Genomic DNA, 14,036 nt, shown 5'->3' with positions numbered 1-14,036 from the left:
ATATAGTACTTTACTGTATATAGCACCATCCACAGCTACTATTTTCAAAGGACTCTTCCACTGTTGTCATGAAAAAACAAATAAGAAATGTTGCAGTGAACTTCAGAACACAATAGCTGGAAACTGAAGAATTGCAAAAGCACCTCATCTTCTAGTTAATTTTGGTTCTTTCTCATTCAAAATGATGAAAAGCCAAAGATATGGCAAAACATTCCCTGAGTTCATTGTTCCAGCCCGCCAGGTGACTCTAATTAAGGGTTTTTTGGTGGCAGCATAATTGAGTGGGATGTTTTCAATGAATACATTATACCCCTAGATTTGATAAAAAATAATGTATATGTGACAACAGTGTACACATTTCTGAAAGAGCTTTCTCAGCAAGAGAGCATTCCATGCTAAAAGATGAACAAATTATTAGAAGGGTTCTTTGATATGACAGGGAATTCAGCTTAATGTGACAGCCTCTACAATCATAAAATCTGAAACCAATGAAGCACCTATAGGATGAGAAGCAATGAGCTGCTCATTGGGGTACAAAGGAGTTAACTTTGCCCTGCCCACCATCCTGAACGACAACATGTTGAACACATGACCTAATGGGTTACTCAAAGAACAAATGAGGAAACAACTCGCCGTGTGTCGGTGGATAATCAGTGCACATCTGAGTATGCAAACTAAGATAACTCAAAAAATGATATTAATTATAATATTCAAAATTAAGAAACAGGTGCTCAATACAACTTTTAATATATCGATTTAAATGATTGCTAGGTCTTTAGAGATTACAGTATTTTATTTATATTACTGCATTTCTTCATTCATAATATTTCAAAGTGGCAAAAATGTTTGAGGACACTGTTAAAGCTTATGTGCCTCTTTGCATAAATGAATATAAACATGTATTTCTATAGTAGGTGTGATAGATTGAGGGTCTCCGTGACCCCTTGAACCCTCAGACTAGACGTCAGACACCAGGTAAAAGTCCAAATAATGGTTTAATAATAATAATAATAATAGTAGTGCACAAAGCACCCTCCTCTCCACAATACTCAGTAATAAATCTATAATCAAATAACAATACACAATCCTCCACTCCCAGACGCGTTGCCCTCCTTCCTCCCAGCTCAGCTCAACGTCTGGGATTTCCCATAGTCCTTTTATATTCCCTGACCCGGAAGTGTTTCCCATCCTCCAGTCCATGTGATTTCTTATCACTTCCGGGTCAGATAAAAAGTCCTTTTCTTCAACCCGGAACTTACCTACGACGAACTTCCGGGTTATAGGGCACAAACAACTCTCTGGGTCTCCCTGCAGCGTCATCTGTTGGCCCCTGTGATATCCAGCAGGGCTGTAAAGGAAAACTCCATTGTCCATGATTCCCTGCTGGTATTCGGGGCACTTCCATGCAGCAGGGACAGCTCCATCTGGCGGCCTGGGGGTGTTGGCCAGGGTGACAGGCCGTCCATATCCCACATAGGCAACAGTTCCAAATTAGGAAATCATTGTAGTTGATTTTACATGGGGTTCTGGGCAAAGGAAAACTACAGGTGCCTAACACATTAGACTGGATTCTGCCCAAAGCTGTATGAGAACACAATCTAATAATGTTTTTTTAATGCTGAGAATGCTCTTTACATAGAATGGCAGCTTCAATATAATAATTTAAATATGCTGGTATGCAAAATGTATTACAAAATATGCTCACTCGCATAATTTCCCCTCAAATATTTAAATGGATCAGGCAAGCTCTGAAAAATGGATGGGACACATTTGGTGTACTATTACGATAACAGAAGAAAATGACATTGCATGTCAAAATACAGTATTTGTGATGGGACTCCAAACAAAGTTACAGATTTAAAACATACAAAAGCATTTATTTTTGAAATACAATGAAATATATGAATAAATGAAAAAGTGCTGATTTCCCTCCAAAACCTGTAATTGGTGCCTTTGCTCTTCAGTGGAGGAGTTACATGTACAACTTGTACAAGTTTACCTTCCCACTCTCACACAAGTTTACTCCACTAACTTTGACAAACACATTGATTCACATGTAATCATATACAAGGGATTGTTCTTGTTTGTTTGGTTAGTTTTAAATGCAAACATATTAGCAAGTAATGTGGGCTCTCCACAAGTCTATCCACCCCAGCAAAAACATAAAAACAAAATATAAGTAAAGGTGAGAAATTCAAACCTTGTACTGATAAACAAATTCTAATATTATAATTTATATGTAACAGGAAGAATGGTATATGTACACTATAATCCTAAAGAAATTACAGGCTGGCTATACATTCTCTATGATCCACTAAGATTAGTTGTAATGGTTTAATCAGAAGCTGCACTTATTGCCATGGAAAAAATACAAAATGCTGTACAGAAAAATTATTTCAAAGGAAATAGGGAATAGATCAGGTATGAGTAAATGAAAATATGAAATAATTTTGCTGGTAAAAATAATGTGAGAACAATTTCTCTGCTAATTGTCTGTGATTAGTATTTTGCTTTGTTTCACTATTAATCTTTTTCACATTCTACTCATTTAAAGGATTTCCTTATAAATGATAAAGTTACAAATCAGAAAAATGTATACTATTATATTATATTCAGATCAGATCTACCCTTGCTAATCCATCAAATCTATATTTAATAATCAGATAAAGATACTGAAATAAACAAAAGGTTAGTAAAGGTTCGGCATGCTCAGTTAACTCAAGAAAACATTGACAAATGTCTGCCAGATTCTGAAAATCATTTGAAAAGTTCTTGTAAAGTGAAAAAAATTTTTTTCTCATTTAAACTAAAATAGAGGATCTTTTTCAATCATGTTATGATAGATGTGGTAGAATTCTTTCATTTGAGCAAAATAAGATGGCTGTCTGGACTGGGTAGTTATCACAATATATTATTAATTAGACACTAACGCTGAATCTGGCATTACCCAATATAGAACTATTAGATACTTAGTTGTTATTATGAAATCAGAACTGTTTGTAAACTTTGTTAAACAAAGATTACATTACAATAAGGTTTGAGTTGGAGATATTCTCAAAACAAGCAACTCAGTCAAGAAGGTTTCTGAAGAAATTACTCACAAGCAGGGTCTAGATAAGTATGTGTGAGATGTACAGTTCTGTTAAAAGTTAGACCATGGTTTACACAGACTGAGGAAGACTGCATTTTATGGAGGGTTGACTTCCACTTATTATATGGAATTGTAATTGAAAGTTCCTGTTTGCAGCAATGTCTCAGATTATCTTAAGGTGCAATAAAACAAACAAAAAAAAAAAAAACAGTTGGCATACTGCACCTTGGGGATAAAACCTTTGTCTTTTGTCACATCCAGAAAAAAATAAATTCTAAAGCAGATGCTAAGGAAAGCTGACCACATTCCTTTCAGTAAAATCTCTTACTAATAAGAAGTAAAAGGAATATGTTCCAGGAAATTTTACGGAACAGATGCACAAAAGATACAAATATATTATCAATGTACACATCCTCCAGGATCCCAATAGCAAGCATATCCCAAATATTAAATACTGTGTAATTTAGGGATAGTGAAAATTATTACAGTCATATGAAAAAGTTTGGGAACCCCCTCTCAACCTGCATAATAATTTAATTTCAAGAAAAAAGACAACAGTGGTATGTCTTTCATTTCCTAGGAACATCTGAGTACTGGGGTGTTTTCCGAATAAAGATTTTTAGTGAAGCAGTATTTAGCTGTATGAAATTAAATTAAATATGAAAAACTGGCTGTGCAAAAATTTGGGTACCCTTGTAATTGTGCTGATTTGAATGCATGTAACTACACAATACTGATTACTTGCAACACCAAATTGGTTGGATTAGCTTGTTAAGCCTTGAACTTCATAGAGAGGTGTGTTCAATCATAATAAAAAGTATTTAAGGTGGTCAATTGCAAGTTGTGCTTCCCTTTGACTCTCCTCTGAAGAGTGACAGCATGGGATCCTCAAAGCAACTCTCAAAAGATCTGAAAACAAAGATTGTCAAGTATCATGGTTTACAGGAAGCCTACAATAAGCTATCTCAGAGATTTAAACTGTCAGTTTCAACTGTAAGGAATGTAATCAGGAAATGGAAGACCACAGGCACAGTTGCTGTTAAACACAGGTCTGGCAGGCCAAGAAAAATATAGGAGCGGCATATGCACAGGATTGTGAGAATGGTTACAGACAACCCACAGATCATCTCCAAAGACCTGCAATAACACCTTGCTGCAGATGGTGTTTCTGTACATCGTTCTACAATTCAGCGCAATTTTCACAAAGAACATCTGTATGGCAGGGTGATGAGAAAGAAGCCCTTTCTGCACTCACGCCACAAACAGAGTCGCTTGTTTTAAGCATAGACAAGCCTGATTCATTTTGGAACAAAGTGCTTTGGACTGATGAGACAAAAATTGAGTTATTTGGTCTTAACAAAAAGTGCTTTGCATGGCGGAAGAACACCGCATTTCAAGAAAAACACCTGCTACCTACTGTCAAATTTGGTGGAGGTTCCATCATGCTGTGGGGCTGTGTGGCTAGTTCAGGGACTGGGGCCCTTGTTAAAGTCAAGGGTTGGACGAATTCAACCCAATATCAACAAATTCTTCGGGATAATTTTCAAGCATCAGTCACAAAGTTGAAGTTACGCAGGGGTTGGATATTCCAACAAGACAATGACCCAAAACATAGTTTGAAATCTACAAAGGCATTCATGCAGAGGGAGAAGTACAAAGTTCTGGAATGGCCGTCACAGTCCCCTGACTTGAATATCATCGAAAATCTATGGGATGATTTGAAGCAGGCTGTCCATGCTCGGCAGCCATCAAATTTAACTGAACTGGAGAGATTTTGTATGGAAGAATGGTCAAAAATGCTTCCATCCAGAATCCAGACACTCATCAAAGGCTATAGGAGGCATCTAGAGGCTGTTATATTTGCAAAAAGAGGCTCAACTAAGTATTGATGTAATATCTCTGTTGGGATGCTCAAATTTATGCACCTGTCTAATTTTGTTATGATGCATATTGCATAATTTCTGTTAATCCAATAAACTTAATATCACTGCTGAAATACTACTGTTTCCATAAGGCATGTCATATATTAAAAGGAAGTTGCTACTTTGAAAGCTCAGCCAATGATAAACAAAAATCCAAAGAATTAAGAGGGGTTCCCAAACTTTTTCGTATGACTATATCTTGTGCATTGGTAGCATTCTTCTAAGTGAGTGTTACGTCAGCTTCAATTCTTCCTTTGCTGTTCATTTGTGCTTTGCCATTGTTTCTTTCTTTGAGTAGTTCTATCACCTGTACTTTTAAGGCTTTCTTTTTTCACAGCACACACAGAACTCACATACTCTCTTAGACACAATAGGACTTTTTTAACATTTTATTTCTCAACCAATAATGACACTAAAGTCTCTTCACACATCTGACTTAAGTTGAGATGGATTATAAATGATTTGATTTTTTCTGTAATGAAACTGGGAGTGCTGCCTGGATAAACATGAGTACTACTTTAGAATACAATAAAGGACTTTCCTTTCCCTCTCCATTTTTGTCTCTTGAGAAAAGATAGAAAAGCAATGTGTTTTACTGAAAACAACAATACATTGTTATTACATTATATTGTTGTAGTCCAAACCTGAACCATTTTTTAAAATTGTTTGACTGCACCTGAATCCATAAAAAATAAATTTAAAAAAATCAACATATATTCATAGTTCCTGCAGTTAACCGGTGGGTACCTAACTCAGACGAAGTAAGTAAAGTTAAGTAAAGCTTTATGAAATCACTGCTTAATGAAATTAGAGCAAATACTGATCAGATTATTGTCATACATTTCGCAATTCGCAGACTGGTGCTAGTACAACAATCTGTCTAAATTAGGACAAGATTAAAGAGATGGTTGTTGACTTCAGAAAGACCCATGCTTTTCACACCTCACTATACATTGAGGGCTCTGCAGTGAAACTAGTCAGAAGCACCAAAATTCCTTGGCGTGCACCTAACAGCTGACCTTACGTGGTCGATTTACACCTTCTTCATAGCCAAGAAGGCATAGCAGCATCTCCACTTCATTCAGCAGCTGATGAAGGCAAGATTCCTCCCCCATTTTTAGCATATACTACAGGGCCACTATCTAGAGTATGCTGACCAGTTGCATCACTGTTTGGTGTGGAAACTGCAATGTCTTGGACCGTAAGGTTCTACAATGGATAATGCACACAGCAGAAAAGATAATTGTGACCTCTCTGCCCTCTATTAAAGACATCTTTATAAAGCGTTGAAGCCAAAAAATCTATAGCAATGTGAAGGACTGCTTCCACCCCTCCCGTGGTCTATTTGACCTACTTCCATCTGGCAGAAGGTACTGTAGCAACTGATCCAGTTCTGGCAGGTTCTGCAATAGCTTCTACTCTTAGGCTGTTTGGACTCTGAATGCTGTGCTGCCCTGCTGCCCTCAGATCTGCTCCTAGTGGCTTATTTATATGAAGTACAGTGATCCCTCGCTATATCGCGCTTCGCCTTTCGCGGCTTCACTCTATCGCTGATTTTATATATAAGCATATTTAAATATATATCGCGGATTTTTTGCTGGTTCGCAGATTTCTGAGGACAATGGGTCTTTTAATTTCTGGTACATGCTTCCTCAGTTGGTTTGCCCAGTTGATTTCATACAAGGGACGCTATTGGCAGATGGCTGAGAAGCTACCCAACTTACTTTTCTTCTCTCTCTTGCGCTGACTTTCTCTGATCCTGACGTAGGGGGTGTGAGCAGAGGGGCTGTTCGCACACCTAGATGATACGGACGCTCGTCTAAAAATGCTGAAAGATTATCTTCACGTTGCTACCTTCTGTGTGCAGCTGCTTCCTGAAGCAACATGCTGCACGGTGCTTCGCATACTTAAAAGCTCAAAGGGCACGTATTGATTTTTCACTGTTTGTTTTTCTCTGTCTCTCTCTGTCTCTCTCTCCCTGCTCCTGACGGAGGGGGTGTGAGCTGCCGCCTTCAACAGCTTTGTGCCGCGGTGCTTTGCATACTTAAAAGCCAAACAGCCCTATTGATTTGTTTGTTCTTCTCTCTGACATTCACTGCTCCTGACGCGCACTCCTTTGAAAAGGAAGATATGTGTGCATTCTTTTAATTGTGAGACAGAACTGTCATCTCTGTCTTGTCATGGAGCACAGTTTAAACTTTTGAAAAAGAGACAAATGTTTGTTTGCAGTGTTTGAATAACGTTCCTGTCTCTCTACAACCTCCTGTGTTTCTGCGCAAATCTGTGACCCAAGCATGACAATATAAAAATAACCATATAAACATATGGTTTCTACTTCGCAGATTTTCTTATTTCGCGGGTGGCTCTGGAACACAACCCCCGCGATGGAGGAGGGATTACTGTACATTTACTAAACTTATTATTTTTGTTTTTTTATTAATTGTTGTTATTTATTTATCTATTATCTGGGAAATGTTATTTTGAGCCATTGTATGCTGCAATACTCTGTATGGGTCATATGACAGTAAACCAATTTGACTTTATAATATTTACAGTAATCCCTCCTCCATCGCGGGGGTTGCGTTCCAGAGCCACCCGCGAAATAAGAAAATCCGCGAAGTAGAAACCATATGTTTATATGGTTATTTTTATATTGTCATGCTTGGGTCACAGATTTGCGCAGAAACACAGGAGGTTGTAGAGAGACAGGAACGTTATTCAAACACTGCAAACAAACATTTGTCTCTTTTTCAAAAGTTTAAACTGTGCTCCATGACAAGACAGAGATGACAGTTCTGTCTCACAATTAAAAGAATGCAAACATATCTTCCTCTTCAAAGGAGCAAACAAATCAATAGGGCTGTTTGGCTTTTTAAGTATGCGAAGCACCGCGGCACAAAGCTGTTGAAGGCGACAGCTCACACCCCCTCTGTCAGGAGCAGACAGAGAGAGAGAGAGAGACAGATAAAAAAATCAATACGTGCCCTTCGTGCTTTTAAGTATGCGAAGCACCGGGCAGCATGTCGCTTCACGAAGCAGCTGCACAGAAGGTAGCCAACGTGAAGATAATCTTTCAGCATTTTTACACGAGCGTCCGTATCGTCTAGGTGTGCGAACAGCCCCCCTGCTCAACCCCCCTACGTCAGGATCAGAGAGAGAGAGAGAAAAGTAAGCTGGGTAGCTTCTCAGCCATCTGCCAATAGCGTCCCTTGTAGGAAATCAACTGGGCAAACCAACTGAGGAAGCATGTACCAGAAATTAAAAGACAAATTGCCTGCAGAAACCCGCGAAGCAGCGAAAAATCCGCGATATATATTTAAATATGCTTACATATAAAATCCACGATTCAGTGAAGCCGCGAAAGGCGAAGCGCGATATAGCGAGGGATCACTGTACTGTTTTCTTGTTAAAAATAAATTATTCATCCAATAATTTACTTAACTTACCCATGTTTTATTGCAGGAAAACGTGTAATATATGTAAATAAAAGATAATTTCTATATATCTGTGCCCCTTTTTTTAAACTGGACCTAACAAATTATATGATTTAATGGCAATATGTCTAACATCAATCCAACCATTTTTCCATGTTATTTTTTTCCATGCAGTTCAGGGTCATGGCGGTCCAGTGTCACAAGAACCAACATTGGATTTGGGAAACAGTCAATTACAAGGCACAGCCAGTTACATTGGCCTAATACAAAGTTACCAAAGAGCCTCCCTGCTCATATTTGGAATGTGCGAAGAAAACTAATGTCCAGAGAGGATCCTGGAGAAACCATCAGGCAGACAACAGAACTCCATACAAACTCTAAACCCTCTAACTGACTCTAGATTTCAACCCAAAGCTTTTGGAGCTAAACACTGTTCCTCTCTGACATCATATATTTACATCAATTTTTGTGAGTATAGAATATTCACCAAGGTGTAGGTTGTGTGGAACAATTAAAAAAGTGCAGTTACAAAGTATGAAGATTGGTAAGATATAAATTATAGTATATACATATATATATAAAAATATATATTTCTTACCTTCCAGCAAATACTACGGAATCTGCTGCTTCTCAGCTGCCCATTAAGGCCTTTCTGTCTGATCCTAGCAAGGTAATTACTGTGCAAAAATAATTCTTCCCATTCTTTTCTAATGGAAAAAAAGGAAATTCAAGTCAATTAAAAAAAAAAAAATCAAATAATCAATTGCCAATCAATGCTGTGGTATACTCCCTTTCCCCCCAATGATAAATTTCATATTTATCTCCACTGATTTGAACAAAGAATTATTGACATCATTATTTTTCAACTAGGACCCTTCAAACAGTATTTGTGCAAATCTGTGGATGTTCAGTTCAGTTATTCTAGAAACTAATACCAGCTGTCAAAAAGTAGTACTTTCCTGGACATGATCAAATTTTCTTCTGTTCCTTTCCAGTATACTAAATTTAGCATGTTGTGCATCACCACTTATTAAGTAAGCCCTTACAAAGTTTTTCTGTGAAATTAAGTATAAGAAATTCAAGTAATTTACAGCAAAGAAAACTTTATAGAATAGTAATAATAATTATCTCAATCGCTAAGTAATAATACTGAAATATTTTAGAGTCTTCAGGATGCACCACAGTACAACTCAATGGCTGAGAGACAAATTAGGGTCCAGCAACACAGATACTTTCCACCTCCCTGAGCAGCACTCCCAGTGCATCCCCATGAATTTTCCAGCACTTCACATTCCTGCCATCTCAAAAGACTTTTTGTTACTGCAGCTAAATCATGGATCTTGTTGCAAATGGGTCATTTGTTTGATAATTATCTAGCCTAGACAAAAACTGAACATTACTTTTTTTGTTTGCCATAAAATGAGCATTCAGGAAAGAGAGAACAGATTTTTCATACAATCAAACATGTATTGCATGACAAACATAAAAATCTTGTTCTTTATAAACACTCTTAAATATTTAAAATGTCTCAAAAGTTATTGTGGTTAACAAAAACACCTGAAATTTGTCATTGCTTTGTCACACCTTCATTTCTAATTCTTTTGAAGTAAAAATCATGTTGTGTTCCAGGGATATTGAACTTAAAAAGGACAAAGGTCCAACTATAATGGCAAATTTTAGTGAGATTGTCTTAGTTTAATTTTTCTATATACTTATATGTAAAAAAATCAAATAGGAATTTAGGAATTCATGATGCTTTGTTTTTTTTCGTAACTGCCCTCTATAATCTTTATTTTTTGCTTTTGTTTATATATATATATATATATATATATATATATATATATTATATATATATATATATATATATATATATATATGTGTATATATATATATATATATATATATATATATATATATATATATATATATATATATATATATATATATATATATATATACATATACATACAGTAATCCCTTGCTACTTCGCGGTTCACTTTTCGCGGATTCACGACTTCGCAGGTTTTTAAATACAAGTGATTGCCCGCCTATCGCGGAAGTTATGTTCCAGACCCATCAGCAACAGGAGAAAATCCGCGATATAGAAAGACCATATAAATAAACATTTTTATAGTTTAAGCCTTAAAATACCCATCCCACATGCTTTAAACACATGTAAACTTATAAAACACACTTTGTTAACACATATGATATGTGGATGTCGGGCTAAGGATATGAGTAACATCTCACTATTATAAAACATTTTAACTTCACGCAAGACAAGACAGTGAGACAGGAAAATTGGTGATGTACAGGCTTTTAAATTATTGACAGGCAGAGCGATAAGCAGCACAAAGCCAGCACAAAGTCCACTTCTCCTTAGCGTTCATTCAGCTCCCCACCCCCTTGACAATGCGAACTGCGCCTCCGGGGAGGGGGGTTTGAGCGAACGTGCGTTCAGCCCTCACACACCCACACACACACTCCTCCTCCTTCCGAACGCGCAGAGCGACAAGCAGGCATTTTGGCAGAAGCAGCACAAAGTCCATTTCTTCTCAGCGTGAGTTCAGCTGCCCCCCTTCACAAAGCGAGTGCAGACACATTGACGTCTGATCGCTGCGTGCAGTGTGCAGTGTTGGTCTGCAGTGTTTAAGAATGTAGAAAGTGTTTAAGAGCATAGGAAGTGTTTATAAGAGTGTGGGAAAGGTTAACAAGAGAGTGAGAAAGGTTTATAAGAGTGTGGGAAGGGTTTATAAAGCCTTAAAATATGTATAAATAATAAAATAAATATAGGTCGCTACTTCGCAGATTTTCACCTATCGCAGGGGGCTCTGGAACGTAACCCCCGCGATAGGTGAGGGATTACTGTATATATATATATATATATATATACATATATATATATATATATACATACAGTGGAACCTCGGTTTGCGAGCATAATTCGTTCCGGAAACGTGCTCGTAGTCCAAAGCACTCGTATATCAAAGTGAATTTCCCCATAACAAATAATGGAAACTCAGATGATTTGTTCCACAACCCAAAACTATTCATATAAAAATGATTAATACAAAATATAAAGTAAAAATACATAAAACAAATTAACTTGCACTTTACCTTTGAAAAGACTCATGGCTGGTGTGAGTGAGTTTCTAAACTCTTGTGGGATTGTACCCAACGGGATGACACGCTGAAGAGCGTCCCAAAGCAATCACAGTCTCCCAGCGCTGTAGCAGTTCTCCGTAAAAGCGAATCCAAAAAGATCGCGGACATACTATAAGCGCCTGCCGTCAATGGGTGATACAAGGAACATTATAAATGTGCAGGGCCCTGCCTGACTGCTGTGTCTGTGTATAAATAACCGCGCTGTTGCTGTTTCAAGCTGAATAAAGCTTGTGTTGCTAAAGTACTGAGACTCAGCTTTGTGTTTTAGAGTGCAAGACGGGGACTTGCACATCAGACACACGCGCGCATGCGCACACACACACACACACACACACACACACACACACACGAGCGTGCGTGCGTGAGCACACATACACACACACACATACGCACGCGCACACAGTCACAATGCTAATGCTGTAGTAAACATTATACGCTCGTACGGATGTTGACTATATGAGTGAGGCACGCCGACTCAGACGGAGAATAGGAGATGATTGCCCACAATCCCGCAGTGAGAGAGAGAGAAAACCATCAGCTCAGTTGTGATCACATGAAGCTCAGCAGACAAACTACTCGTACTGCAAGACCTCGCTCATTTATCAAGTGAAAATTTATTAAAAATTTTTGCTAGTCTTGCAAAACACTCGTAAACCAAGTTACTCGCAAACCGAGGTTCCACTGTATGTATATATATATATATATATATATATATATATATATATATATATATATATATATATATATATATATATATATATATAAATATAGGGCTGCACGATTAATCTTTTTTTTCTCATGATAACGATATTTATGACCCACGATCAGTTAATAAATATCGTCGCGATTTTACAGTATAAAGACCAAACTGTTTTTTATGGGCTGAGTTTACGGATTGGACTGCGTCACTATGACGTTACTGCGTCTAGATTGCAAGCGCTTTCTGAAGCAGTAGAAGTCAATAGCAGCAATAACAGTCAGTCAGAATAAACATATGATGGCGGAGCAACGTGAGGAAGGTGCAGAAGTGCTATCGTTAGTTCCTAAAAAGGGGTCATACTCAGTTGTCTGGAACTATTTCGATTTCGAGGAATGTGATGTTGATCAGGTACGAGTCTTGTGCAAACTTTGCTCCTGTTCCATCCAAACATCCCAAGGTAACACAACAAACCTCATCAACCACCTTAAAAGCCACCACAAAGTACACTATCAAGAATTTCAACGACTGAAGGCACAAACAGCAACAACAAAAAATTACCAGCCATCCATAACACAGACAACAATATCAGGGACATTGTTCAACGCAATACCATATCTGCCTAGCTCGCAAAGACACCGGGAAATAACAGAGGCGATCACGTACCATATAGCCAAGGATATGTGTCCAATAACCACCGTGAGCAGTAAGGGGTTTAACAAAATGATCGCAACACTTGATAAAAGATATAGCATTCCCTCACACAACCATTTTTCCAATGTTGCGCTGCCCTCGCTGTATGCGAAATGCCAAAAAGAAATAGAAAGAGAAATTCTCAGGCTCAGCCTTGAATATTTTGCTGCCACGACCGACTTATGGTCAAGCAGAACTGTGGAACCGTATTTGAGCTTGACAGTTCATTTTATTGACAGCGAGTTTGAGATGAAAAGCAAGCTTTTGCAAACTTCGTTTTTCCCACAAGACCATACAGCGGAGTTTATTGTAGTGGGCCTCAAAGAAGCGATGTCCGCTTGGGGCTTGGTGGAAGAAAGACTTGTGTGCATCACAACGGACAACGCAGCTAATATGATTAGGGCAGCATCTGTGAATAACTGGCCGAGGCTACACTGCTTTGGTCACAGACTTCATTTACCAAAGGAATAATCATCATTATTAATCATGATAAAAATTTTGAGCAAAATAATCGTGATAATCATTTTTTCTGTTATCGTGCAGCCCTATATATATATATATATATATATATATATATATATTGTCACACACGTGCGATTAGGAGGCAGTCAAAAAGCCTAAAGGTGAGTGAAACATCGCGAGATGAAGGGTTGTCATGTGGTACTTACCGGAATCTCTTCTCTCCACAGAAAAACCGAAGAAAAATAAATAACACTACTTCCGGGTTCCAAATGGCTGTCACGACGTCACATCCGACGCTTCCAAATGACTTCACTTCCAGTTTTCATCGAACGATGTTGTTTCCGCTTCCTGTTGCAACGTCAGCTCCTGTCAACCATTTCCTATTCCCATAATACAATTCTGTATATAAACGCCATTTTGTGATATAAACATTGTCAAATGTTACCTCTTAGTTCTTTTTGATCATTTATTTGCTACTTTGTCCGCAGGACAATATATGGGGACGGTCCCCAACACTTTGTTTTTGTGAACGCTTCATTTTTTATTTGAAGAATTCTCACAACTGGCGTAGC

General features: G+C 37.8%; 1 protein-coding gene across 5 annotated transcripts in view; it reads right to left on the bottom strand.

Moving 5' to 3' along the window:
* Positions 1-14,036, bottom strand: part of tbc1d5 (TBC1 domain family, member 5) — a 637,433-nt gene that overhangs the window by 231,908 nt on the left and 391,489 nt on the right. For all 5 annotated transcript variants that reach the window (XM_028818192.2, XM_028818195.2, XM_051935905.1 and 2 more), the window contains one exon: positions 9,046-9,154. In XM_028818192.2, coding sequence (XP_028674025.1) covers positions 9,046-9,154 — 109 coding nt within the window. The remainder of the gene's footprint in view (positions 1-9,045; positions 9,155-14,036) is intronic.

This window comes from Erpetoichthys calabaricus, chromosome 13, assembly GCF_900747795.2.
Source record: "Erpetoichthys calabaricus chromosome 13, fErpCal1.3, whole genome shotgun sequence".
NCBI classification, from domain to species: Eukaryota; Metazoa; Chordata; class Cladistia; order Polypteriformes; family Polypteridae; genus Erpetoichthys; species Erpetoichthys calabaricus.
The sequence above is the reverse complement of the archived record's forward strand: the minus strand, read 5'-3'. Positions and strand labels throughout refer to the sequence as shown.